We start from the raw sequence: 24201 nt of genomic DNA, 5'->3' as shown, positions 1-24201 counted from the left end.
CAAATGCCAACCCACAGTGACAGAATTACTATAATAGCTGTGCTATTAGCAACCATCTGAGGTAGACTATACTTTCCGAAGGACAAATGTCTATGGAGATTCTCATTCATCCAGGTCATCCAGGTCATACATCCTTGGTCAAGGCAACTGGACTTTGTTTTTTTTTCCCCTTTGCAAATATTTCACTTCTCATCCAAGAAGCTTCTTCAGTAATAAGACAGTCCAGTTGCCTTTCTGAAAAAGCACCTTTGGGACTTCCAGATGGAGAAGTCATAGTGCTATCCGTTAGAAGAGACTGTGTGATTTCTCTTCATTACCACAAGAAATCATGGAAAATACAAAGGGCGTAAAATTGAAAATGATTCTTGGACCCATTTATGAACGAAGCAGAACAATTGCACAATAAAAGTTTTGACTTCATGGATCTGAGTGTTATTGAGCTTGACCATGCTCTACAGAATTGATACTTCCATACCACACCAGGCCCTAGGCTGACCAGCACAAGATAATTCAGTGTTGGTTCAATGTCAGTGAACTCTTTTGTTTCTCTCTTGTGGAAAGAAGAAAACCGGCTGTTTTTCTCATACCCATTTCTTTATAAGCATACAAATAAATCAAAGATTTAATTTTTTCTTCCAAACACCAAAGTTGATCTTCTTAGGTCTCACAGGGAGATGAAGTGGCCAAGAACAAAGTTTTTAATTAATGCTGCTGCTCCCTCATACTTTTTCTAAAAATATGGTAATGGCCTAATTTAATATCATTATGCAAATCAGCATCTCTGATAAGACCAAGGAGCTTAGAAATTTTTCATATCTTTCTGGCACTACTCACCCAGCTTGCCATAATCACCCTGGCCTTATGGGTTCTACTTAGATGGCTGGCTAACTGTGACCATGTCCTCTTCATTCATCTGAACATATCCAATTTGTTATGAGTTCACAAAAGCAAAGCAAATAGTTTGAATGATGAGGTGCTAGCTAACATTCCTCTTTTCTCTATCTCCACAAAGGTTTCATTTCTTTCTGTTGAAAATATTAAGGCAGGTGAAGTTGATAAATTCAAAGCAAGCAGACCAGAAACCTCTGGAATATGAACCAAACATTTTCCCTCCTAGGCATTTTTGAATCAGGACAATTCCCTAAACCTGGACAACTTGAAGATGGATGGGCTCCGGAATTCCCCCAGAAGCATGCTAGTTGGAGAATTCTGGGAGTTGAAATCTACCCATCTTCAGCTGCCAAGGTGGATAAACACTACCCTAAATACATATCTGACAGCTCAAAATGTAAGATGGAAAAGGGAATGTTGTGAATATAGAGGAAAGCCTAAAGCAGGTCTCCCTAGTGCAGGGGTGTCAAACTCAATTTCATTGCGGTTGCCCTCAGGGGGCCAGGTGGGTGTGGCTAGGGTGGGTATGGCCTACTGGATGGGCGTGGATAGAGTGGGTGTGGCCTACTGGGTGGCCTACTCTCTTTTAAAAATCCAAAGGATAGGCAACTGAGGCTAAATGCTTAGGTCAGGAGTGCCAAACTGCCAGCCTACGGGCCGGTTTCATCATACCGGAGCTGCACCCACCCCTTTGCCGGCAATGGCAAAAAAGCTCTGATACGTTGTGCGATGTCACGTGACATTGCGAGTTTGACATGCCTGGCTTAGGTTGAAAAACTTGAGAAAGGTAAGCAAGGATAATAGCCAATATCTGATAATAGGGGAGGTAGTGGACATTCTGTAAATTAGCACTTTTTAACTGACCATTGTTCTCCTGGGATTCAGTTTGTGGGTGGGGAGCTCTAAAACCAATTGCTTCCTACCACATAGACCATGATTTCATTTTTAATTATGTAAAAACAAAAATTATGGCCTTTGGACACAGTCATAGGTAGCAATTAAATGGGAGTGATACTGAACTTGTTTGTTTAGTTGCTTGTTAGTTACTGGTTCAAAGTAAGTTTCAACCATTTATCTGGCTTCTTTGACTTACAAGACAAATTCCAGACTTCTTGGCAAAAATTACTTGGTGCCACCCTAATCCATTGTGGATTTGTCTATAATGTATTGATTCCAGTGGGATTTGATCAGGCCAACGCATTTTTCAAGCAATGTGTCATATACTGTACATCGCCCTGTAAAACAATCTGAGTCAGGCTCCATCATAGATTAATTCAGTGAACCCACAAAAAAGTGTTGCTCCTGAATTTTACTCTACAATATTGTCCCCCAAAACATCAAAGAGTTTTTACTCGCTGTAATGTCCTCCTCTCCATTCTCTTCAAGGAAATTTCTATAACGTATCAAAATAGCTGTGGCTCTATTCTTGTTTTGAGGGGGAAATTGAAACTGTGGCGTACGTATTGCGGTACTGTCTTTTAAAATAGAAATCTATGAGAGATGTATATTTCCCCATGTATAACACAATACCTGGGCAGGCCAGTGACTGATTACCTCAGCCTCTCAATAACTGACCAGGTGGCAGGAATTTCAGACAATGCAGAGCAGTTTTGTGTCACAGCTGTGATTAAACATAAACAACACCTCCAAGTGAGGTGATGCTAAGCCTTAATTAGACTTCCATTACTCAATATATACCTTTTCTGTTTTTCCTTCTTTTCCCCATTCCCCTTTCCCCTGCTTCTCCATTTAAATATAAGCATATAATTTTATGTTTTATTTTGCCATTTCTTTGTTATTGTTGGTTGGAGCATAATAGTGTTAATTCCAACTAATCCTAGCAGAGCTTCAGCAGGTATTAATATAAATGAGCATAGCTTTACATTTTTGTAATGTTTTATGGTATCATTTATATGCCCTTTATAATTATCTGTCCTAGTTATTTATAGTATTTAGAGCATTCATTGTAAAATTGTAAATTTATAGGAGTTTTTGAGTTTTAATACCTCTGCTCTGTAATTTTATCATAATAATTTTATCTTTACCTTATTTTATTCTATCAAGATGACTTTATTTTTATTTTAGTATAATTGTTATGTTATTGGTTCTATGCTGGTATAAGAAGTAAAATTGATTGATTGATTGAAGTTTCTTCCCTCATTCTTTTGAGAACCTCCATCACGTTTTCAACATTTTACTACTGTCCATCAACTTTAAAAAATGCAATCTTTAGCCTATATTATAATTTGAGGTGCATTTTCTTTCCATATATCTGGGGTGGGGAACAATGGCCCTTTTATGACTTGTAGACTTCAACTCCCAGAATTCCTGAGTCACCGTGGCTGGCTCAGGATTTCTGGGAGTTGAAGTCCACAAGTCATAAAGGGGGTCATGGTTCCCCCTCCCCCCACTGCCTTACATGAAAAAAGCATAAATCTTGACGGGGGGGCTAAAACAGGGTGTTTCCAAGGCTGAAGATTATCCCCTTCTTTCAAAATTTAATCACTTTTCTAAATCTGGAACAGACTGAAAAGCAGGGTATAAAATAATTCAATAAAAATCTGAAGAGCCTTTCATATTGTCCAGTACTTTCAGGAAGTGGCTATCCTCCAATTTCTCCCAACCTGCGATGCAGGATCCACCCACATTCAGCTATAAAGGTGTGTATTTACAGAGCTCTCTCGTTACAACGAAGACTTTTTTTTTCTTGTCCAAAATGAGTCTGGATTTGTGTTTAGCAGCAGGGTGGGGTAGAAGAAGGAGTGTCCTCCATCTTCTGCTTCCTCTTCCATTCAGCTTGTGAAGACAGGGTGAAGAAGAAAGCACGCTCAAGGGCACAGATGTTCAGCTCCAACTCAGCAAGCTGCGGTGAAGTTTCAACAGTGTTGATAACAGCAGCTACAGTTCTTCAACCTCAACCAAATGGACTATGAAAGCCAATAACACCCCTCTCCCCAATAGTTAGGTCTGTTTTGGTCAGAAACATATGAAATTCAGTATTGGTGAAAAAAGGTCCTATCGGAAAAGGTAAGGAGTGGGAGACAGGAGGGCAAGTGAAAGCAGAAGAAAGAGGAAGGCAATAAAGCTCTCAGAAGAGAGTGCAGGGTGGAGTACAGAGAAGACAGAAAGGGTATGTGTTTGAAGCAGAATGGGGAAGAGGCTACAAAGGAAAAATTTTCTGAAGCTCTCAGTTTCTACATCGGGCCCCTTCAAAATAGAATCAGTTTGGAAGAGGTATTAAGGATCTAAAGACTCTTCTTCTTCTTCTTCTTCTTCTTCTTCTTCTTCTTCTTCTTCTTCTTCTTCTTCTTCTTCTTCTTCTTCTTCTTCTTCTTCTTCTTCTTCTTCTTCTTCTTCTTCTTCTTCTTCTTCTTCTTCTTCTTCTTCTTCTTCTCCTCCTCCTCCTCCTCCTCCTCCTCCTCCTCCTCCTCCTCCTCCTCCCTTCTTCTTCTTCTTCTCCTCCCCACCACACACATGCACTCTCATTTTACTAAAAAATAAATTACAAACTAAATATTTTCTGAAGACAGAAAAGGGTCCCAGGCTAGGTCTGTGCTGTTTGGCTATTGCTGGTAGGGCTGCTACACTAGACTGCGTGAACCACTGGAGCATCTGCGTCTGTGAAGCAAGGAACTGGGGGGACAGGTCTGGTGCGGGTGGTTGTAGGGAGGTGGTGGAGGTGGAAGTGGGGGCTGATGAATGATTTTCACTGGGGTCCCTTGGAGCCCGCTGCCTCGACAGTGCAAGGGAGTAGAGTTGCAGGAATCAGAGGACACGTAGCGTGTCAAAGTCTGGTTGAGGGCCGGCTCCATTCGAGCGAGGCACGGCTTGTCCAAGACTATAACTTTGACAATCTGCTGACACTGTACAAGGGTCCCCGCTGAGGCAGGGTAAGAGGGTGCCAATGCTGCCTCCAGCCTTTCCCGTGCCACATTAGGATGTGTGCTGGGCTCCACTCCACTCTCGAGCCCCGGGAGAGAGTTGTGCTGGTACGTTTGAAGCCTGTTGTGAATTGACACCTAGTTTAGAAACAGTCAGAGAAGCATTAAATGTTACAAAACTTTTTCCCAGCTGCTCCTGCAGGCTGCCCTTCACCCACCCCACCTCCAAATCTTTCTCCAAAAGCCATAGCCCAGCTTAAGCACTGCTCCAAAATCTCCCACCCCACCCCTCCTTTGACCCCCTCATTCTCCCATTCCCACAGCTGCACCTTCCCCAGGGCTTCCTTCTTGAGCCTCATAATAGCAAAGGCAGTAATGCTATACCCACAGACAGCACAACCTCAACCATCCAGATGGAGTCAATACAAGTGGCACCCAGAGCAAGTGAAAAACATTGACACAATAGATGCTGAAGGCATGACAACTCTCGTGCTATCAAAAACATCTTGTTACTCAGAGTTTTAAATGTTCCCTTAGATATTTTTTTTAGGCCCCTATTTGTCTTTTGCTTGGAAAAAAGGCAAGGGGGAATAAAGTTTTTCCAAATTCTGCTTAATGCAGGCCTGTTTTCAGATAAGCTGTGCTTTATGACTGAAGTGCTCAGAAACTCTTACATCATCATCATCTTACAGTCTATATGCTAACAAGGCAGAAAGAAGAAAGGATAATTGAGGTTGTACATCTTTGTGGGAGGGGAGAGGAGATGAGATTTGCTGACATTCAAGGAAAGACCTGAGCTCTTCCTAGCTCTTGTCTTTCTGAGCAGGAAAGTGGCACACATGACTCATTACCCTATTTACAAAAGGAGAAAATTAAAAAGGGAACTGGGGGGGGGGAACCAAGCACAAATCTGACATCTTTCAGCAAACTTGCAGCTCGCTCTGATCCACTCAATGGTTGGCAAGCGAAAGGAAATGGTTTTTAAATCTGCCCCCAAAAGGAAAAAAAAAAAGTACCCATCCAGTTTATACAATGATTGAAAAGAAAATAAATCTGATGAAATGGCAGCAGATCAGGTAAATCTCAGAGAAAATGGAGATGCTTGTTTCTGCTAAGGAGGGAAGGGGAGGAAGAAGGCTTGAAGTATCTGCAGTGAGGACCCCAAAGAATTCTTCAAGTTCAGTCTGTAAACAGCAACTAAGATGGCGTTCCCTATGGAAGGAATTTAGGGAATCTATAAATAAAAGTTTAAAAGAAAGAGTTTCAAAGAAGCACAGCTACCCAGTAGACTCGGGAGAGTAAGGGTCAACAAGGAGTTGGAGAATGAGGTTCCTTTTGTGGTGGAGCAGTGGCAGATAAGGGGCCCTATCTGCCTAATTCTGGAATTCCAACCAGGACAAAGCTTTATGAATAGCTTTCTTGGGATTCTGAAATGAATATTTCTCCATGAAGAGGTGTCTGTTTTGACTCAAAATGGAGACGCCCATTCCTGTAGGGCATTAGCAGCCATGCTGCCAGAGTAATGAGTTAGTTTTTATGAAGCACTTTATGAGAAGCATGGCCTGAGCAACAAGTAGGCCCAGAGTGGCTGATTTCTCAAAGGCTGCAGAAGAGAAAACTGAAGGGCACAAACTTGGATAATAAGGATGAAACCAAGTAATTATAAGGTGATGGAGCTTGGTGTCAGTTTAGAGGCTGGTGAAGATAATTAATACTGGTGGAGAAATGTATTCCCTCCCTTAGAGGTAGTTGTGGCACCTCCAGAGAAAGGGAGATGCTGCTGAATGAGGAGGGTTTTCCTGGTGAACTGGGGTCCTGGGAACGGGTCTTGCTGTGGAGATCTGTCTTCATATAAGGAAAGCAATACCATATTGGCCAGCAATCCCTTCCAGGTTGGGGAACATTTGGTCTAATCTTCCAATCCCCCCTCCCCAGTGAATCTTGCCCAGCCTTGGGCAGAAGAGCTATGAGGAAAAGACCAGGTGAGCAGTGAGGATTGGGGAGATTCTAGGCAATGATAGGGACCTGCCAAAGAGTTCATCTCAGCTCTGTCTCTGATTTCTCCTGAAAGGGTGCTGGGTGGGGATGAGGAAGGAGCAGGTTAGTTTCCAGAGTTCGGCCGCTGGCTCCATGAAGGATGTATTAACAATTAGAGAAACGGCTTGAAAAAAATGCTTTGACGTTTAATCTGGATTTGAAAGTTGTATTACCCGTCCTAGCAGTAACTTTTTATTGTATCTCTGGAAATTGGTAAAATTGTCAGTCTGGCAGGGGAGGCATTGATTAAAACCTGAGAAAAGAAATAACAGAGAATGTAAGAAGGGCTTGACTGAGGGAGAATTACTTACCTCCACTGCTGCACATTCTACTTACCTCCACTGTGTTCTCCGGGCCTTTTTCTCCTAAATCTTTTTTGCCTTTGAAAAGAAAAGAGGACTTTCCTTCAGTGGTGCAACCTACTCTTTCTGCCCTAAGCTAGGACAACTGTTGGTATTCTACACTGGGCCAGTGTAGAATTTTGGCTTGCTAAGCTTCTCTCCCTGCCCATCTTCAATCAATCTACATCACAGTCAAGTCAAGTCAGTTATTTTGGGCACTCTAGGCAGAAAACCCCACAAGTTCATTTTCCTGGCAGCAAAAATGCAACAATAAAATAATTCACCATCAGTCATTTGCTGTGTCACATCAACCTAAGAAGACACCATGATACAGATGTCTTCTTCTATCTTGCACCATTTGCTTATTTGTTTGGAGTTCATACCCAAACTCTGCACCTGAGAACAGGCTCCATTTGTGCCCTACCACAGAATCCCTGTGAGATATGTTGAGCTAAGATTTAGTAACTAGTTGGTTAGTAACTAGACATTTTGTAAGTTTCCAAGGTGGGAGGTGGAATTCAACCTGGGTTTTTTCCCACTCTCAGTCCAACATTTTAACCAATATTGGTTTGTTTAGGCCTAATCATATATGTAATGCTTCTATCCTTCCTTTCCTAGTCAAATATTAAAAAGAAAATTACTTCCTGGAACTGAAAATATAATTTTGGGAGGAAAAAAATAAAATATTTTGAGTACTGGCTCCACAATACAGATCAATTGGATATATACTAATTTAACTTTCAGGTCTCCTCCTCCAACTATAATTTGGCAAAGATAGTATAATTTCCCTAATCTGCCTTTCAAAAAGACAGTTGTTGATTGATTACTGAATCTATTTAAGAACCTTCATTCTTTTAGCCTAAAATAGATGCCTTCATATATCCTGCCTAGTTTTATAATTTACTGTCTATATGGCAGCACTTCCATATTGGTGAAAGGTCCTTTGCCACAAACCAGTCCATCTAGTTTAATATATTATCCACTTTGCTTCTTTCCATCTCAGGGATGACCTAGTTTGGGGAACATCAGCATTATGAAATCAGATGTAGACTTGCGCATATCTGGATAGCTCAAAGAATAAGCTTCTGTTGGCTGTTAATTCAATCTATCATAGAAATCAGCATGAGATCTGCAGCTTTGGGTTTTTTTTTTCAGATTAACAGGTAATCAAAAGGTGAGATGATAAGCTTTTAATTCTGATCTGGAAAATTCCCAATTGTGGGGGAATGGCATGGCATGACTTGGTATGGAATTGGTTCTTTGCAAAACACAGTTATTTTGAAATTACTTAAGCTTGGGGACATTTTAAGGATAAGATCTGTTATATTATCGCTCAAAGTTGCTTTGTCCTTCCTTTTCCTATTATCTTAATTGTTGTTATGAGGTGAGCAAAGATTGACTGTTGTTCTAGGTAGGGAGTGAAGAACCCAGGAAAATTCTAACCTGCTGGAGATCCTTGCTTGTATTGCATTTCCATCTGAGCCCCATTGGTTTTTAAGGAAAGATTCTTTGCCCCATGCTGTTTTTCCAGCTCCCCTAAGAAGACATGGGAATGGGGGAAGAGGAGGAAGGTATAGATATATAATGGAGAGAAAGAAAAAGAAAGATGAAAATGAAAGAAAACAGAGCAATAAAAACAGAGGAACATGACAAAGAAAAAGAGCAATCATGTTTGTAGGAAGAGAGTCATGGCAAATAATCAGGAGGAATCTGGTAGCACTTTTCTGTCGTACCCATTTTATTAAAAGTCATAAGTTTTCATGAGCTGCAGCTCACTTCATCTAATGCACAAAGTGGCTAAACTAATGTAGGACTTAAATTGGGTTGAGATAAGGTAGAAAAAAGAAGGAAAGAAGGGTGGTTATGGAACTGCAGGACAGATGAGAGGCAGATTATAAGTACCATCCTTATTACCAACTGTATGACCTGGTCCTCACCCATGACTCCTTAAATTTTGGCAACAACATATACTTGCACATGACCATCACAGCATGACCACTCATGTCATATGCCAAATTCTCCATGCAGACCTAGAATAATGCTTCCTCAGTTCTTGCCTCCTGAAACCCCTCCTTTACTTGAGATTCACTGATGAAATTTTCATTATATGGACCTATGGAAAAAAATTGCTCATCAAATTTTATCAAAACCTCAACAACTTCCAGCTCACCATCAGCTTTAGCAGCAGTGCATTTGAAGAACAAGTCCATTTCCTTGATGTCCTAGTAACAATACAGAATGGATATATAAACATCACATTATACATGAAACCTACAGAGACCAATGCCTGCTTAAATGTTTCCAGTTTCTACCCACAACACACTATCAAATCTATCGTCTTTAGTTAGACTCTGAGCTATAATTGTATTTGTTCTAATTCATTTGATTGAGATGCTCATTCAATGAAATTAAGTCAGGCATTCGGGAGACCGAAATACCCACTCACCTAGATCAAAAGATAAATCAACAGAGCCAGATCAATTCCCAGTTCTGTTAAATGATAGATCACAAAAACAGAACAGGATTCCAGTGGTTGTCTAAGTCAAGTCACTCAAAGACATTATTAGGAAATTACATTATTAATAAATTACAACCAATGCTGGACAGTTTTGTGATGAACTGTGTAGCTCAGGGGTCCCCAACTGCAGGGCCATGGCCCACTCCCATGGCTTGAGCCCTTCAAAAGTGGGCCACAGAAGTGATGGACAACTACACATGTGTGCGCGCACATCCCCAGTTGTGCGAGCAGTGGGCGGGTATGCCTGGCACTTGTGCCAAAGGAGCTGCATGCACTTGCCCACTGCTCATGCGGAACCATCCCATCTCCACCCTCCCTGGCTGTTCCACAAAGCTGGAAAGGTTGGGGAACTCTGGTATAGCAGCTCCATACTTGCATACAAACCATCCAACCTGAAGCAGATTCTCAACAGTATTCAGAAACAAGGAGAAAATGATATTAACATGGGAAGCAGATGCTTGGCCCCATATTCATTTTAGCAGATTATCACAGGCCCCAAAACATTTCACCTATAAGGTTAAAGGTCCCTTCACTTGTTTTTCCTCCAATGTGATATATGCCATCATCTTCCAGCAATGTTCCTCTGCATTCTGCACATCTTAGACAAACTTTGTGCAAAAGAATTAATGGACACAAGTTTGACATTAGCTCTCAAGACAAGGACAAAGCAATATCAGAGCATTTCAGCCTCCCAGGATAATTCATTACAGAATTCAAACTAGCCATTTTTGAAAAAAGAAACTTTAACAGCACCATTGGGAGAGATACTATTGGACTTACATCCAACAAAAGATTTCAAGTCATCTCAGAAGGTCTCAACAAACACAATGGGTTTTTAGCACAATTGTTAATTGACAGAGTATTTATAACATGCATCTGCATAACCAATCTGTCTTCCCCTCCCTTCTTCTCCTCCCCCCAATTTAAATTCTGCATCAGCCTAGCCACTCTGGGCATCTGTTGAAGTGAGCTGCATCTCATAAATGATTTTATTAAAATTTGCTGGTTGGAAAAGGTGCTAGCAGGCATCTTCTGATACAGCAGCTAGGTATGAAGAAGCTATAATCTATCACAGTGAGAAAGTGCCCAGTTGGGAAAGATAGAAAATATACTATCCGATTTGCATATACATGTGCACACACACACACGAAGGTTTGGCCTTCTTCTATTTATGTTTTTGACAAACATCAAGAATTCTAGGAAAGCTATCTACATTTTAGGCTAAGAAATCACAAATTGAGTAGATTGGGTAAAATACCCACAATCAGGGCAATCACATATGTTTTTTCCCCTGGATTTGGTGTATGCTCTTTGAGCCAAACCCAGAAGCTCTACCTCTCTGAATTTGCAAATATCTGTTTCCATGATAAATTTTGATTCTGCAAATTTTGCTTAATCCCACTGTGAATAACTGTAGCCATATCTAGAGAGCTCCTCAACTGAATGAATGCAACAGTACATAGGTAAGGAATATTTTTGTGTATATGAGGGGAAATATTATTCAGTAGTAATGAAAAAAGAGGAACTTGCAGGATTGTGCAGCCAAGCAGTTAATTAGCAGTCACATTAGGAGCACATAATCCATATAGCATTCCAAAAATGATGCCAAGTTTTCTGATACACATAAGTCCTGTTATTGTATCGGCATACTGGACTCATATGAACTAATCCAGCATACATTTATTTTCAAATGTTCTCATTACTTTCTTATCCATCTTACCCATTTCTAAAACCAAGGGAGTAATTTATTTATCGATGCCATGTGCAATTATTGATAGGAACATAGGAACATTGTATATCTGGCAAGCGCAATGATTGACTTGGGTTTAACATGATGTTTGAATTCAACCACTGTGATTCGTAAATGATATTTCACAACTTGAACACAGGATGTGAACTAAGTAACCCAAAATAACTTTTTTGTTTATAGTGGGGAAAGAGATTACCCCAGATAATAATATTCCTATATTCTTACATCTATCATGAAGCAAAAAGAGAGAAAGGAGAAAGAGAAGAGAGGGGAGAGGGGAAGAGGGGAGAGAGAAGAGAGAGGAGAGAAAAAGACGAGAGACAAGAGAAGAGAGAAAAGAGAAGAAAGAAGAGAGAGGAGAGAGGAGAAGAGAAAAAGAGACAAGAGAGAAGAGAGAAGGGAGAAGAGAGAAAGAGAAGAGAGACAAGAGAAGAGAGATAAGAGACGAGAGACGAGAGGAGAAGAGAGGAGAGAGAGGAAAGAGAAGAGAGAGAAGAGATAAGAGAGAAGAGATAAGAGAGAAGAGAGAGGAGAGAGGAGAGAAGAGAGGTTTAAAATTATAATGAATACTCTTAAACTGTGTATGTATCCAGTTGAATGAATATAATTTAAAACAATGACCTTTCTGCTTTCCTGGAAATGCTCCCCCAGCCCATTTTTTAAAATCTAAAATGATGTCTCTATCAATGATAAGCATAAAAATAGACAAGACACAGACATATGTACATACAGACAGAATGACTGCATGGAGTCTGGAACACGCTGGGAGTCTTACATTCAATTCGAATCTGTTCTAGCTCCATCACCTCTGCTATTGATTCTTTGAGATCTTCCACAAATTTTTGCATTTCTTCAGCATTTAGGGCACAGAAATGAAGCACCTGTTTCTTCTCTGAGCCTGAAACTGGAATCACCAAAGTGATACCATGGGGATAGTCTGTGAAAAAGGAGAGGGGGGAAAAAAACTATGAAAATACTACTATCAGCCTTATATACTAAAAAAGCAAACGTCTAAAAGGGATTAGAAAGTTTATTGGAATGGGTAGCCATAATAAATCCTTCTTCATCATCACCATCATATGCAATGAGCAGTAGGAACAATCTTGAGCAACAGGAAGAAACGCCACAGCCAAGGCAACAGTCCGATAAATGAAATCTGAATCTAGAGCAGAAATGTAATTTGGGGATGCATCTCAGGCAGAGGTAAAGGGAAGGAGAGGGGGGAAGCGTATTCAGACTCGTAAGATCCGTTATGGTAATCTTATAATAAAAGTAGTACATGTAGTTGTTGATTTATTACACTTTGGACCAGGATTTCTGTTGTTAAGGGAGTCATGCCTGATTTTACAACCTTTTGGCCATGGTTGTTAAGTGAATCACTGCTGCTGTTAAGTGAATCACATGGTCATTAAGTGAATCTGGCTTCCCCAGTGACTTTGCTTGTCGGAAGCCAGCTGGGAAGGTTGTAGATGATGATCACATGACCCTGAGATGTTGCAACCATCATAGATACATGCCAGTTGTCAAGTGCCAAAATTTTGATCATGTGACCATGGGGAAGCTGCAACCATCGTAAGTGTGAGGATACTTTTTTCAGTGCCGTTGTAACTCTGAAAAGTTGCAAAAGGAATGGTTGTAAGTTAAGAACTACCTGTATTAGCTTTTACAACTTTAGTTTCCTAGTCTGGTCCATCTTGAAGGGTGACATAATCACCAAAAGCTAAGCCATTTTAACATGTTATGTGAATGCAGCCAATAGTTATTGGTTTTTTTTAATCCAGTCTGTTATTTCTGTTGTCTCAATGCAAAATATCCCTGTCATTTCTAGATAATATGGCAGATACTGGGCGATATCTCTGCTGTGACCTGAAAAAGCCATTGCCAGAGAAAACAATGCTAGATAATTCATTTGTCCTAGATTAAAGCAGTTGTCTTTTGCATCCTCCAGTTAGTATGATCATAAGCACATTTCATGGGTACATTAGATTCCCATTTTTTTAAAAAAAAAATCAAGGATTTAAGGATCTGCTATAAATAGCAGAGAACAAAGAACCGGATTGGGATTCTGGGGAAGGTATAGGATCTGTGTCTATAACAAGACACTTTGCTGTAAATACACAATGAGATTTACAGAAGAGAAAGGAAATGTTGCCTTGCGGATCTTCTTTCTGTATTTAGCCTAATACGCAGAGACAGATTTGGCTTCATTTATGCCAAACAACTTCTGAGAAATAGCTTTTGTTCTGGAAGTCTTGTACATTGTATGATTTTAAATTACTTAGTTTGGGTCATCAAGTTCAATAATTATTTGCCACGATTGGTACTCTGTTTCAAGATCTGGGGGATGCCGCTGTGCAGTAAACTAATTCTTGTGACTCTATTCTTTCACTGCTTTCTGCTGTTCGCTGCAAGAATCAAATAAGTCCTGACACAGAGTTCTATGTTTGGATCCTGGATGTCTTTTTCATTAGAAAAGGAAGCTGTGTGGTGTGGGGTTATGCAAGTGTGTGAGGGGTGTGTGTGTGTACGTGTGAAGGAGGTCAGTAAAACGAGGACCCAATTGTTGGGGGCAAAATGCTGACTTTGTAAACTGCTTAGAGAGGGCTGTAAAGCACTATAAAGCAGTATATACATCTAGGTCGCAACCCGTGGCTCCAGAGCCACATGTGACTCTTTGAGCCTTCTCCTGCGGCTCCCAGCCTCCACCACCATTTGCAGAGACAGAGACAGAGATGGAGATAGGCACTTGTGCTTCCCTTCTCTCTCACTCTCTCCCTCCCTCCCTCCCTCTCTCTCTCTCTCTCTGTAAAAAAGAGAGTGGCCACATGTTGTTCTTGGACAAGCTGACAAGCTTATTGGGCGGGACTCCTGCCTTTGCTGTGTCTTAGCAGGAAGCAGGAAGCTCGCCCTCCCTCCCTCCCTCCCTCCCTCTCTCTCTCTCTCTCTCTCTCTCTCTCTCTCTCTGAGTGGGGGAAGAGGACTGGCAGACCAAGGGCAGGAGACAGCCAGCCCAATAAGAATGTGTGTCAGCTTATTGGAGAACAGCATGAAGCCAGCTTGCCAAGTAAGCAGAAGATCGGAGAGAGGGAGAGAGGGGGGGGGGAGAGAGAAAGAGAACTCATGCACAGCAGCCTCTATTTCTTTTTAACTAAACTCTTCAATCAAGCTTCCCCTCCTGCGCACATGCGCACACAAGTTTTGTGGCTCCCAGTGTTTTCTTTTCTCTGGGAAATGGGTCCAAGTGGCTCTTTGAGTGTTTAAGGTTGCCGATCTCTGGTCTAAGTGCTATTACTTTTGCTATATCCTGAGGGATTCCAGGGTGTGGCTATCTTGAACATCTTCACTACTCCTCCATCTAGTTTGGGACTGTGCAGTCTCTTAATCTGGCCTCCCTCCGATGAGATTTTCTGCTGCCTCCCTGGGAAAGCTCCATGTTGCAAAATTTCTCTCCACTGATTCTCCAGGTTAACATTCCATCACACATGCAGTATATAATCATTTTCACTTCTGCACCTCTGCATTGTTTGAAAACATTGAGGAAGCTGGCTTTCAGTTCATGCAGAATTTGTGCACATCCTCATGGGTATCACAGTGATCCACTGCTTTGCATTTTAATGCCTCCCTGTTTGATATTGACATAATCATTTTTTAATATGCATCAGTCACAGACTTCCATTCTTTGTGCATTTTTAGTTTGCAGTTCACAGTTGCTTGCATATATTAATTTATGCAGAGAAAAACAAATAAATAAAGGCAAAGCCACTTATGCAACAATCCTGAAATCAATTAGAAAGCTCCATATAAAACTGAAGTACAAAACAAGTCAGAAGTCAACCCGTGGAATATTTAAAAAAGAAAAAAGAAACTAAGGAAATGCACATAAATTGTAGGACGAAGATAAATTTGGGAAAGATCAAGGAAAGAAGGCCAAGTTACCTGGATGGGGGATTCCTGGGCTAAATTGGGAAGTCAAAAATATTCAGAAAGGAGACAGTGGCAAATGATCCATGGATTTAGATTTTTTTCCCAAACATGAAAGAAGCTGAAATCTGATTGTGAGTGCTATTAAGTACAGAATGGGAACAGCTCACTTTTCAGAGTATAGCTTTCCTGGAGGTTTTCAAGCAAAGGTGGGGCAGCTATTTGTCTAGGGTGGTCAGCAGATTTCTGCCCTGGGCAGGCGGTTGGACTAGATCAGTGGTGGCAAACCTACGGCATACGTGCCAGAGGTGGCACTCAGAGCCCTCGCTGTGGGCACCAATGCCGTTGCCCCAGACAGAGGGACGTGAGCCTGGCTGCTCCCCTCCCGCTCTCCACACACGCAGAATCTGGGAACAGTTGCAAGAGCTGGGCAGGGAGAAGGGAACCTATAAAAGGAGCAGGTTTTGGCAGAAGAGTGAGTGAGCAGCCTTTGGAAGCAACGGTGGGCAGCAAACGAGCGAGCACATGGCCTTTGGAAGTGACCAGTGGTGGGTTTCAAATAATTTAACAACTGGTTCACCCAGCCGCCCCACCCACCAGAGACCCCCCTGGAACTCCCCCAACCCTGCCCAGCCCCCACCATAAGCGATATCAAGGTGGCCACACTCACCCTGGCCACGCCCCCCCCCAGTCTGCCGTGACCACCGCAGGCATGCCCAGCCAGTGGGCCACGCCTACCCAGCCCCTAGAGATAAATAAGTGGGTTTTGGTTTCAGTTTGGGCACTTGGTCTCTAAAAGGTTCGCCATCACTGGACTAGATGATCTCTAAGTTCCCTTTCCCCTCTAGGATTCTATGATTGTTCTATGTTTGTTCATTTCTGTTTGTTGTTCATTTAAGCCTATCACTGAGGTTTACAACCAAATATTGCCAAGCATGCTTCTGGTTTACCTTTTCATCCAATCCAGTATTTCAGAATTCCACAGCCACTGTATGTGTCCAGTTTACTGAAGATTTTTATCTAGGTTATTAGATAATTTTGCCAAACTTTGGCACCTTGGGTGGGGTTGCTTGTTTGTCAAATTGCATAAATTTATTTGGTATGGACTTACCAACAGTTCGTTTAGCGACTGTTCAAAGTTACAACGGCACTGAAAAAAGTGACTTATGACCATTTTTCACACAACAGTCCTCGACTTACAACAGTTCGTTTAGCGACTGTTCAAAGTTACAATGGCACTGAAAAAAGTGACTTATGACCATTTTTCACACATACAACCGTTGCAGCATCCCCATGGTCACCTGAGCAAAATTCAGATGCTTGGCAACTGACTCGTATTTATGACCGTTGCCATGTCCCAAGGTCATGTGATCACCTTTTGTGACCTTTTGACAAGCAAAGTCAATGGGGAAGCCAGATTCCCTTAAACAAAGCCGTGTTACTACTTTAACAACTGCAGGGATTCACTTAACAAGAGTGGCAAGAAAGGACGTAAAGTGGGGCAAAATTGACTTAACATCTGTCTCACTTAGCAACACAAATTTTGGGCTCAATTGTGGTTGTCGGTTGAGGACTACCTATATTGGAATCATGGTTTAAGCTTAACCAGTCAAGACTGTGTGATAGACAAGCCAACCTTTCTTCAAGCAGTTTTTTTTTAAAAAAATAATATTTTATTGATTTTTCTCATTTTACAATTAGCAGTTTTGATTCATTCATTTGTATCTTATTTTCCCCCAGGAACTTAAGGTAGCATACATTGCATTCCCTTCTATGGTTGTTTATCCATCAACCATCGTACGTATTCGGTTGGGCTGAAGAGAAGGAGTGGCCCAAAGTCACTGTGGCTGAGTTTGAATTAGGGTCTCCCCAGTTCAGATTCTAAATGCTAAAATTCACCATAACCAGAACATCACATTTGCTCTCCCTCTTGAATGAGCCTATTTCTAACCCATAAAAGACGACACATTTATCCCCTCCAGTGTCATCAGGCAGAGAGCCAAGTAGACTGTGATAAACTTACATTCATTCTCAAATAGATGGAACTGCATTCCTAAGAGGCCGACTGACTTGCAAAATGTGTAGGTTGAGGAGCTTTTCTTCTTGGGGCAAAGCTTGAGAATCTGTTAAAGGACACAGATGAAGAGAGAGGGAGGGAGGGAGAGACATATAGAGAGACAGAGAGAGAGAGAGTCTTTCAGAAAGATCAACAAAGGACAACAGGAAAGTTTAAGGTCTAAATCAGGGCTTTTCAACCAGTGGTATGGGTACCACCTGTGGTACATTGGCACCTGGCAGGTGGTACACGATCATCCTAGAAAAGTGGTAGTGGGGGAGAGGAATGAGCTGAACGAGTGATAGCACCGCACAAGCCTGAGCGAGAGACGGCTGGAGCTGCAGGGCTGTCAGGGCTCAGCAGAAGGGCCAGGATCAGTGCTTCTTCGGGGCTGTCAGGGCTCAGGGGAAGTGCCAGGATCAGTGTCAGGCGTCAACTGGAGCTCGGCAGTGATCCTGGTGCTTCTGCTGAGCCCAGAAGAAGCGCCGATCAGCTGGAATGTTGCAGCATCTCCAGAGTCTTGTGATTTACATTCAGATGCTTGGCAACTGATTCATATTTATGACGGTCACAGTGTCCCAGGGTCATGTGAAGTGACCAAAACCTGCTGCAACCACCCAGCAGATGGGAGAATAAAAACCAAACACCCCCACACCCCACCCCCGCTGCCAATCCTCAACAGAAATGCTCACAACAATGAAAACCTCGGACAGGAGAAAGAGCGCCGCTGGGTGGACAGGCAGATGTCTTGCTCGGCTGTGCCTTGGGGGGCACTTTTTTCAGTGCCATTGTAACTTCAAACCATCACTAAGCAAACTGTTGTAAGTTGAGGACTACCTGTATTTTATCACTTTTTTCCTTTTTTGGGGGGCACCAAATTTTTGACACCTTGCTAGACGACTGGTGGTACTCGGATGTTGCCATATCCTAAAAGTGGTACAATGGGTGAAAAGGTTGAAAAACCCTGGTCTAAATAACACCATTCAACTACAGTATGGTAGTCAGAATGAGATCCTAATGGGATTGTGAATGGTGTGAGGGGCCATACCCCAAAAAGATGAGGCATGGTAAAACAAAAGAATAGGGCAAAAAACATGTTTAATGGGATCCAGTCCAAGCAATAATCTGGTTTGACCCAACATAGATTTTGAAGATCAGTCAGGTCAGCCAAGTATTATCACATGCTGGGTCTACAATAAGTAAATTAATGCAGTCAATTAATTCTCATTCTGCCTTTAGTTTGATGATAAAATCTGAAGGGATATTGGGTTGCACATCCAAATCTATCTAAAAAATAATGAAACTCCAGGGTCTTACATTGCAGTCTAAGTTATTTAGATGTGTCACCCTTCATCCGCTTTGTTGTAATGCAGGGTTTCTAAACCTTGGCAACTTTAAGACTTGTGGACTTCAATTCCCAGAATTCTCTAGGCAGCCATGCTCGTGGGGGATTCTGGGAGCTGAAGTCCACAGTCTTAAAATTGCCAAAGTTGGACACCCTGTTGTAGTGCAAGCAATCTGCATGCATTTTTAAAATTTAGAAATAAAGACAAAGGAATTGCAGGGGACTAATCTGGATAGGGGTCCTGTTATGAGAAGGGGCTGGAACTCTTTTTTTCTAATTGTGCCTTTCAAGCCAGATCAGACTACCACTAATCCCTTATCAGCTCCTTGCATTGGAAGGAGAGTGTTAATTGGAAGAGTTCCTTCCAAGGTAAGGTGGAGTCTGGGAGGGTGGAAAATAGCACAATCAGTGTGGAGAATGATTGCTATAAGGAGGTTAAAGAGTTAATCCCCTTATCCTTCCTTCTATCTAGGTTACATCATAGATATCAGTTCTTTTTTTTAAAAAAAAAACTTCAAACATTCACACAAATGCAAATTGCACAACGGCTTTATGTTCATCTTGCCTGGAAGAAACTATTTAGCTTAGTCTTGTGGCTGAGAGTAGAGAAGTGAGTGAAAACCATGCTGAAGAGTGGACCTCTATTATCTCCTCCTGAGGGAGTCCTGTCAAATCACCCTTGTCAATTGCTCGGATATTTTATCCTAGCAGTTTCCCTGCATTCCTCTAAAAATGAAACAGGGTGAGTAAGGAAGTTCTAATAATAGTAGTAGTAGTAAAGTTGGAAGGGACCTTGGAGGTCATCTACTCCAACCCCCTGCTCAGGCAGGAAACCCTACACCATTTTGGACAAATGGCTGTCCAGTCTTTTCTTAAAAACTTCCAGTGTTGGAGCATTTACCGCTTCTGGAGGCAGGCTGTTCCACTGATTAATTGTTCTCACTGTCAGGAAGTTTCTCCTTAGTTCTAGGTTGCTTCTCTCCTTGATTAGTTTCCACCCGCTGCTTCTTGTCCTGCCTTCAGGTGCTTTGGAAAATAGCTTGATTCCCTCTTCTTTATGGCAGCCCCTGAGATATTGGAATAGTGCTATTGGAATACTGGGTGGATTCTTTACAGCCCCTTTTGCCACCGCCACCACCCAGCCTGGCAGTCAAGATGGCCTTTTCAGTGCTTGATCCACAGAGTACACTTTTGGGGATACAATGAGTGACGCATGAGCAAAAGGTAGCCCTTTGTTTCCATGGATTTCTCTGGCTTTATCAACAGCTGGCATCGTATGTTTAAGGCCTTCGCTTTAGGTATCAATGTCCTGTCTCAGAGCAGTGCTTCAGAGGGGGCTTCTACCCATTCAGATTCTAAATCTGTATGCACTTATCATCCCACTCTCAAAAGACTTCTTAATTGGGTGGTAATTAATCTGCTCAGACAAGATGCTTTCTCCCTAATGGGAGCAAACGTGACTATTCTCGGTCAACAAACTTGCAACTTCCAACATACAGTGGCAGCTGAATTCTTCCCAGCCATCAGAATATGGGAACCGATATAAACTATATCTGGGAATACCCAATTCTCAAATTTCATTAGGAAAACAAACAAACCAGCTCAGCAGTAATTATAGATTGGCCATAATATGTGAACAACTCATTAGAAACATCATTAGGCTCCCTGAAGCCGGGAGTGTTATAAACAGCGTTTCAGTGTTTCAGTATTTCTGGTCTAGTCTACACTCTACAAAAATGTGTTTCTTCATCGAGTATGGCATCAAAGATAATTAAGGACAGATCAAAGTGCCAAGTTTGTCAATTTTATGCTGATGTAGAATGGTATTTCCCATTTCTTGATCTATTTATCTTCATCCATTCCTCAGTATTCATATTTTTTTATGGCTGCCTACTTGCTCACAGTGACTCTAGGCGGCTTACAAGCAGTAAAAACACAGCATAGAAAATAAAAAAATTAAAAAACAATACTCCCCACCCCCACTGGTGACAATACACAGTCAAATGAGCCATTTGTTGGGCTCCATCTCATCTGGGATACACTAACATCCGACTGAGACTATTGCTGCACGGACTAAATTAAATGCTTTCCACCAGTCTGTGATTCAGAAGAAAGCTGCCAGTCCTAATCTTCACTCTGGCACAAGGCCTGCAAATCTTGTTGTCCTTATTTAGCCTGCTTAATGGGCTATTAAGAAAAGAACTTTGTGGAGTCCTCCAATTTGGTTGTCTTCCCTCCCCGTAAAATCAGAAGAAAAACATCCACTCACATATGATGGTGTTGGGGCTGTGGAGGAGTGGGTTTTGACAGGTCACTAATAGGGGGAATTAACCATTTATCATGGTTTGCTCTACTTTTGCACATTTTTCATGGTTAGGTTGAATAGACCTATTGCCTGAACCAAAGCAATCGGCTGATATCAGCTGGTAGCCAGGTTCATTGTAGAAGTGAATTTAACACCCTTCAGGAAGCGTATTTACCTAGGTCCAAAAACAATCTGTACAATCGTTGACAGGTGTGGCAAAAATTGCACCATGGAGGTCCTACAGAAGGATTTGGCTCCCATTCTCTCACTTCAGTGAGAGTGCAGATTCCCCACTACTTCTACTGGCTAGCTACTGTTCAGGCTGCTCAGAGATTGGCTCAGAGACATTTGAAAGAAGCAGATTCTCTCACTGCCCAAAGCAGAAGAGACTTGCAAAATAATGCAAGTCAAGAGGTGTGTGTGTGTGTTAGAACATGTCTAAAGATTATTTTATTTGAGTATTTACACTTATTAAGGCTCAGAAATGATATCTGGTTTCTGAGGGCACATTCACACCAGCTTAAAAAGGATGATAGGTGTCAAAAAGATCCCATCCCGCAGTCACCTGACCATAACTCCCTTTTTTATGATCCTATAATCCCTTAATTTAGAGTAGAGTTGGGCAATTGGATGGAGCTGAGCTTTTCTGGCCGGATGCCCTTCCTGACACCTATGCGGAGTTCGCAGCAGATATTTTTTCTTTGTGCCTAGGAGAAACGTCTGCCGCTACCTAGGATTGAACTCTCAACCTTCTGATTGGGAGGTGAATATCTTCACCTCTAGACCAACGCGCCACAGCCACCTGACCATCAAATAATAACTAAAGCACGTCAGACTCCACCCATGATAAAACCATCATGCCTTGTTGCCTGCCCAAAGGAGAAAATATGACTTTAACATTGACATAGCTAAGGAGAACTTTCAGCCACCTCCAGTTGGAGAGGAAGAGAAAAAGGCAATATTATAAGGGTTCCTTTGTACTCTCTGAGCTTGCTTGTTTTCTTGCAGACATTTCATTACCCAATCTAGGTAACACCATCAGTGCTAGTAAGGAATTATAAGGAAATGCCACAAAAAAGGCTGTTCTGGCATGTGTATATGGTGGTATGCAAGTGAAGAAAAACCCTACACGGGGCTGCTTCTGAGAAATGCTTGGCTCACTTAGAGTGTAGTTGCAACTATTCAGCAAGAGAGGAACTACTTGGAATATCATTCAACATCTCCATCAACTTCGCTGGCTGCCAAATGGTGTTTGGACTCAGTACAACCATGAAAGCACTGAGGTATTAAGTATTATGTCATATAAAATATTAGGTTACTGCAAACAATAGCATACTTGTCTGAATATGTGTGGGAAGTTACGGGACTGGTTTTCTGAACCCTCTCTCCCAGATCCAATCCATAGGACTTTGTCAGAGAGAACAGGAATCGAAACATAATGTTCTTCCTGCTGTGCTAGCTTTTGACTCAGAGGGAATTTCACAAAGAGAGGCGCATTTAAAATCCAATTTCTAGGACAGAGGTCCTGTAAGCTTTTTCTAAAGTAAGGTTCTAAATCTCTGCAGTGATTCTTAAGCCAAAGATCCCTCACCACCAGCAGGTCATTGAAGAGAAAAACTTCCCTCTGGTGGGCAGCGTGTTTCTGCACTTTGTTCACGTCGGTCACTTCATAAAGGCGGCTACAACAGACCAAACGGCGATGAGGCACAGACAGCACCTGCAAGAAAGAGACCAAGTGGGAAGGTTCCCTCCATAACCACAACTGCAACACACATTTATGATCCCATGGAATTTCAAGACCTTTGGGCAACTTCATCGGTCCCTAGAACACATAATTTCATCATGAGATGTTCTGCTTGTATTTCTGCAGTGAAGATGCTGTTGTTTTAACCATTTAGTCATGTCTGACTCTTGGTGACTTTATAGGCAAGTTCCCTCCATGCCATCCTGTCAAGCACAGCTTCTTTCAATTGCTGGATGTTCAACTAGTTGGATGTTGTGAAGACAGGGAGATTCTGTTCCAGATTCTGCAAGGAAAAACCAGCTGGTCTATCCAGCCAGAAATGGATGAAGAAAATAGAACCCCAAGAACATAGAAAGAATGGAGGGCTTCAGTCACCATTTCACAACCACTATCTTGCCTCTTTTGATTCCCACTGCAAATACTGTGGACTAGGATCAGTGAAACTAACTGCAATATAGAATATGTTTTATGTTATGGACTGAGATCTGGGCTGTGTGCATTTGTCCTTGTGGGTGGTGTTTGTGGGAGAGCCTGCCAGAGGGAGCAACTGAACAAGATCAATCTCTTCAGGAAGCAACTGATTGTTTCTTTTCCAGTTTCCTTTTCAGTTGTGTTCTAGGGCCCTGACTTTGGTGGATATAATAATGATTTAAATCTTTTAGTAAACCTGTAATGCTCATTATGGGAAACAGACTTAGTTTTTAACTTATGCCTCTCCAGTGGATCAGGCTGCAGAAGGAAGGGAGTGTCACTTATTCCTTCCCTGATTAATCTGCAAAGCCTTCTCTGGCATAAAGTGGCTGGTGGTCTATACTTCGCTCCCCAACACCAGTTTAGGAAGGATACAGCAGTGTTACAGGAAGAGGTTTAGTGGAAATCAGCAGGCGTTCACATATATCGTGTGTATACTTCACCACAAACTTGTTATAACATGGAATATATCAATTTATTTTCTCGCAGCTATGAGAGGCACAAGTGAACCATTTCAGGATTTTCTCTGTTCATCAATTCACTTTATCCTGCCAAATCAAAATACATGGCATAGGAAGCTGCGTATATAACCACAATTATGGAATATACATGCCTAAGGCCTAAAGCTACTAAGTGTATTTCTGGGGAGGATCTGGAAATTGTTCATTCAAATGATGAACAGCAAAAGAACATGTTGTTGTCTTGAGATCTGCAAGAAAATTTTGCTGCCTCTCTTGTAAAAAGAGTGTCCTGTTGAGGCCTTCTGCCATCAACTTCCTTTAAGCTGCAGTCATTTTAACCCCCAGATATTTCTTTCCAACAAACACAGATTCTTCCTCAATTACTGGGTGTTTTTGTTCTCACAGGATTGTTTAAATAGGCCATGTTCTAGGACCTTGTTTTTAAAGAGTGTTGTGTCTTTGTGGGGGTACTTTTGTAGA

At 41.8% G+C, this 24201-nt stretch overlaps 1 protein-coding gene across 13 annotated transcripts in view; it reads right to left on the bottom strand.

Annotated features, from left to right (window-relative positions):
* Positions 1-4334: 4334 nt before the first annotated feature.
* The window catches only part of IQSEC3 (IQ motif and Sec7 domain ArfGEF 3), a 180706-nt gene continuing 160839 nt past the window's right edge, over positions 4335-24201 (bottom strand). For 3 of the 13 annotated variants that reach the window (XM_039333387.1, XM_039333445.1, XM_039333454.1), the window contains 6 exons: positions 22637-22762; positions 17363-17462; positions 12149-12355; positions 8594-8686; positions 7146-7189; positions 4335-4910 (listed from right to left, as the gene is read on the bottom strand). In XM_039333387.1, the coding sequence (XP_039189321.1) occupies positions 4473-4910; positions 7146-7189; positions 8594-8686; positions 12149-12355; positions 17363-17462; positions 22637-22762 (1008 nt within the window). In that variant the 3' untranslated portion in view covers positions 4335-4472. Of the gene's footprint in view, positions 7190-8593; positions 8687-11643; positions 11646-12148; positions 12356-17362; positions 17463-22636; positions 22763-24201 lie in introns of all 13 variants that reach the window. The other 10 variants (XM_039333420.1, XM_039333411.1, XR_005555517.1 and 7 more) reach the window with 10 other exon arrangements.

Source organism: Crotalus tigris, unplaced genomic scaffold (genome assembly GCF_016545835.1).
Source record: "Crotalus tigris isolate CLP2741 ecotype Arizona unplaced genomic scaffold, ASM1654583v1 scf7180000017625.6296891, whole genome shotgun sequence".
Classification (NCBI taxonomy): Eukaryota; Metazoa; Chordata; class Lepidosauria; order Squamata; family Viperidae; genus Crotalus; species Crotalus tigris.
The sequence above is the reverse complement of the archived record's forward strand: the minus strand, read 5'-3'. Positions and strand labels throughout refer to the sequence as shown.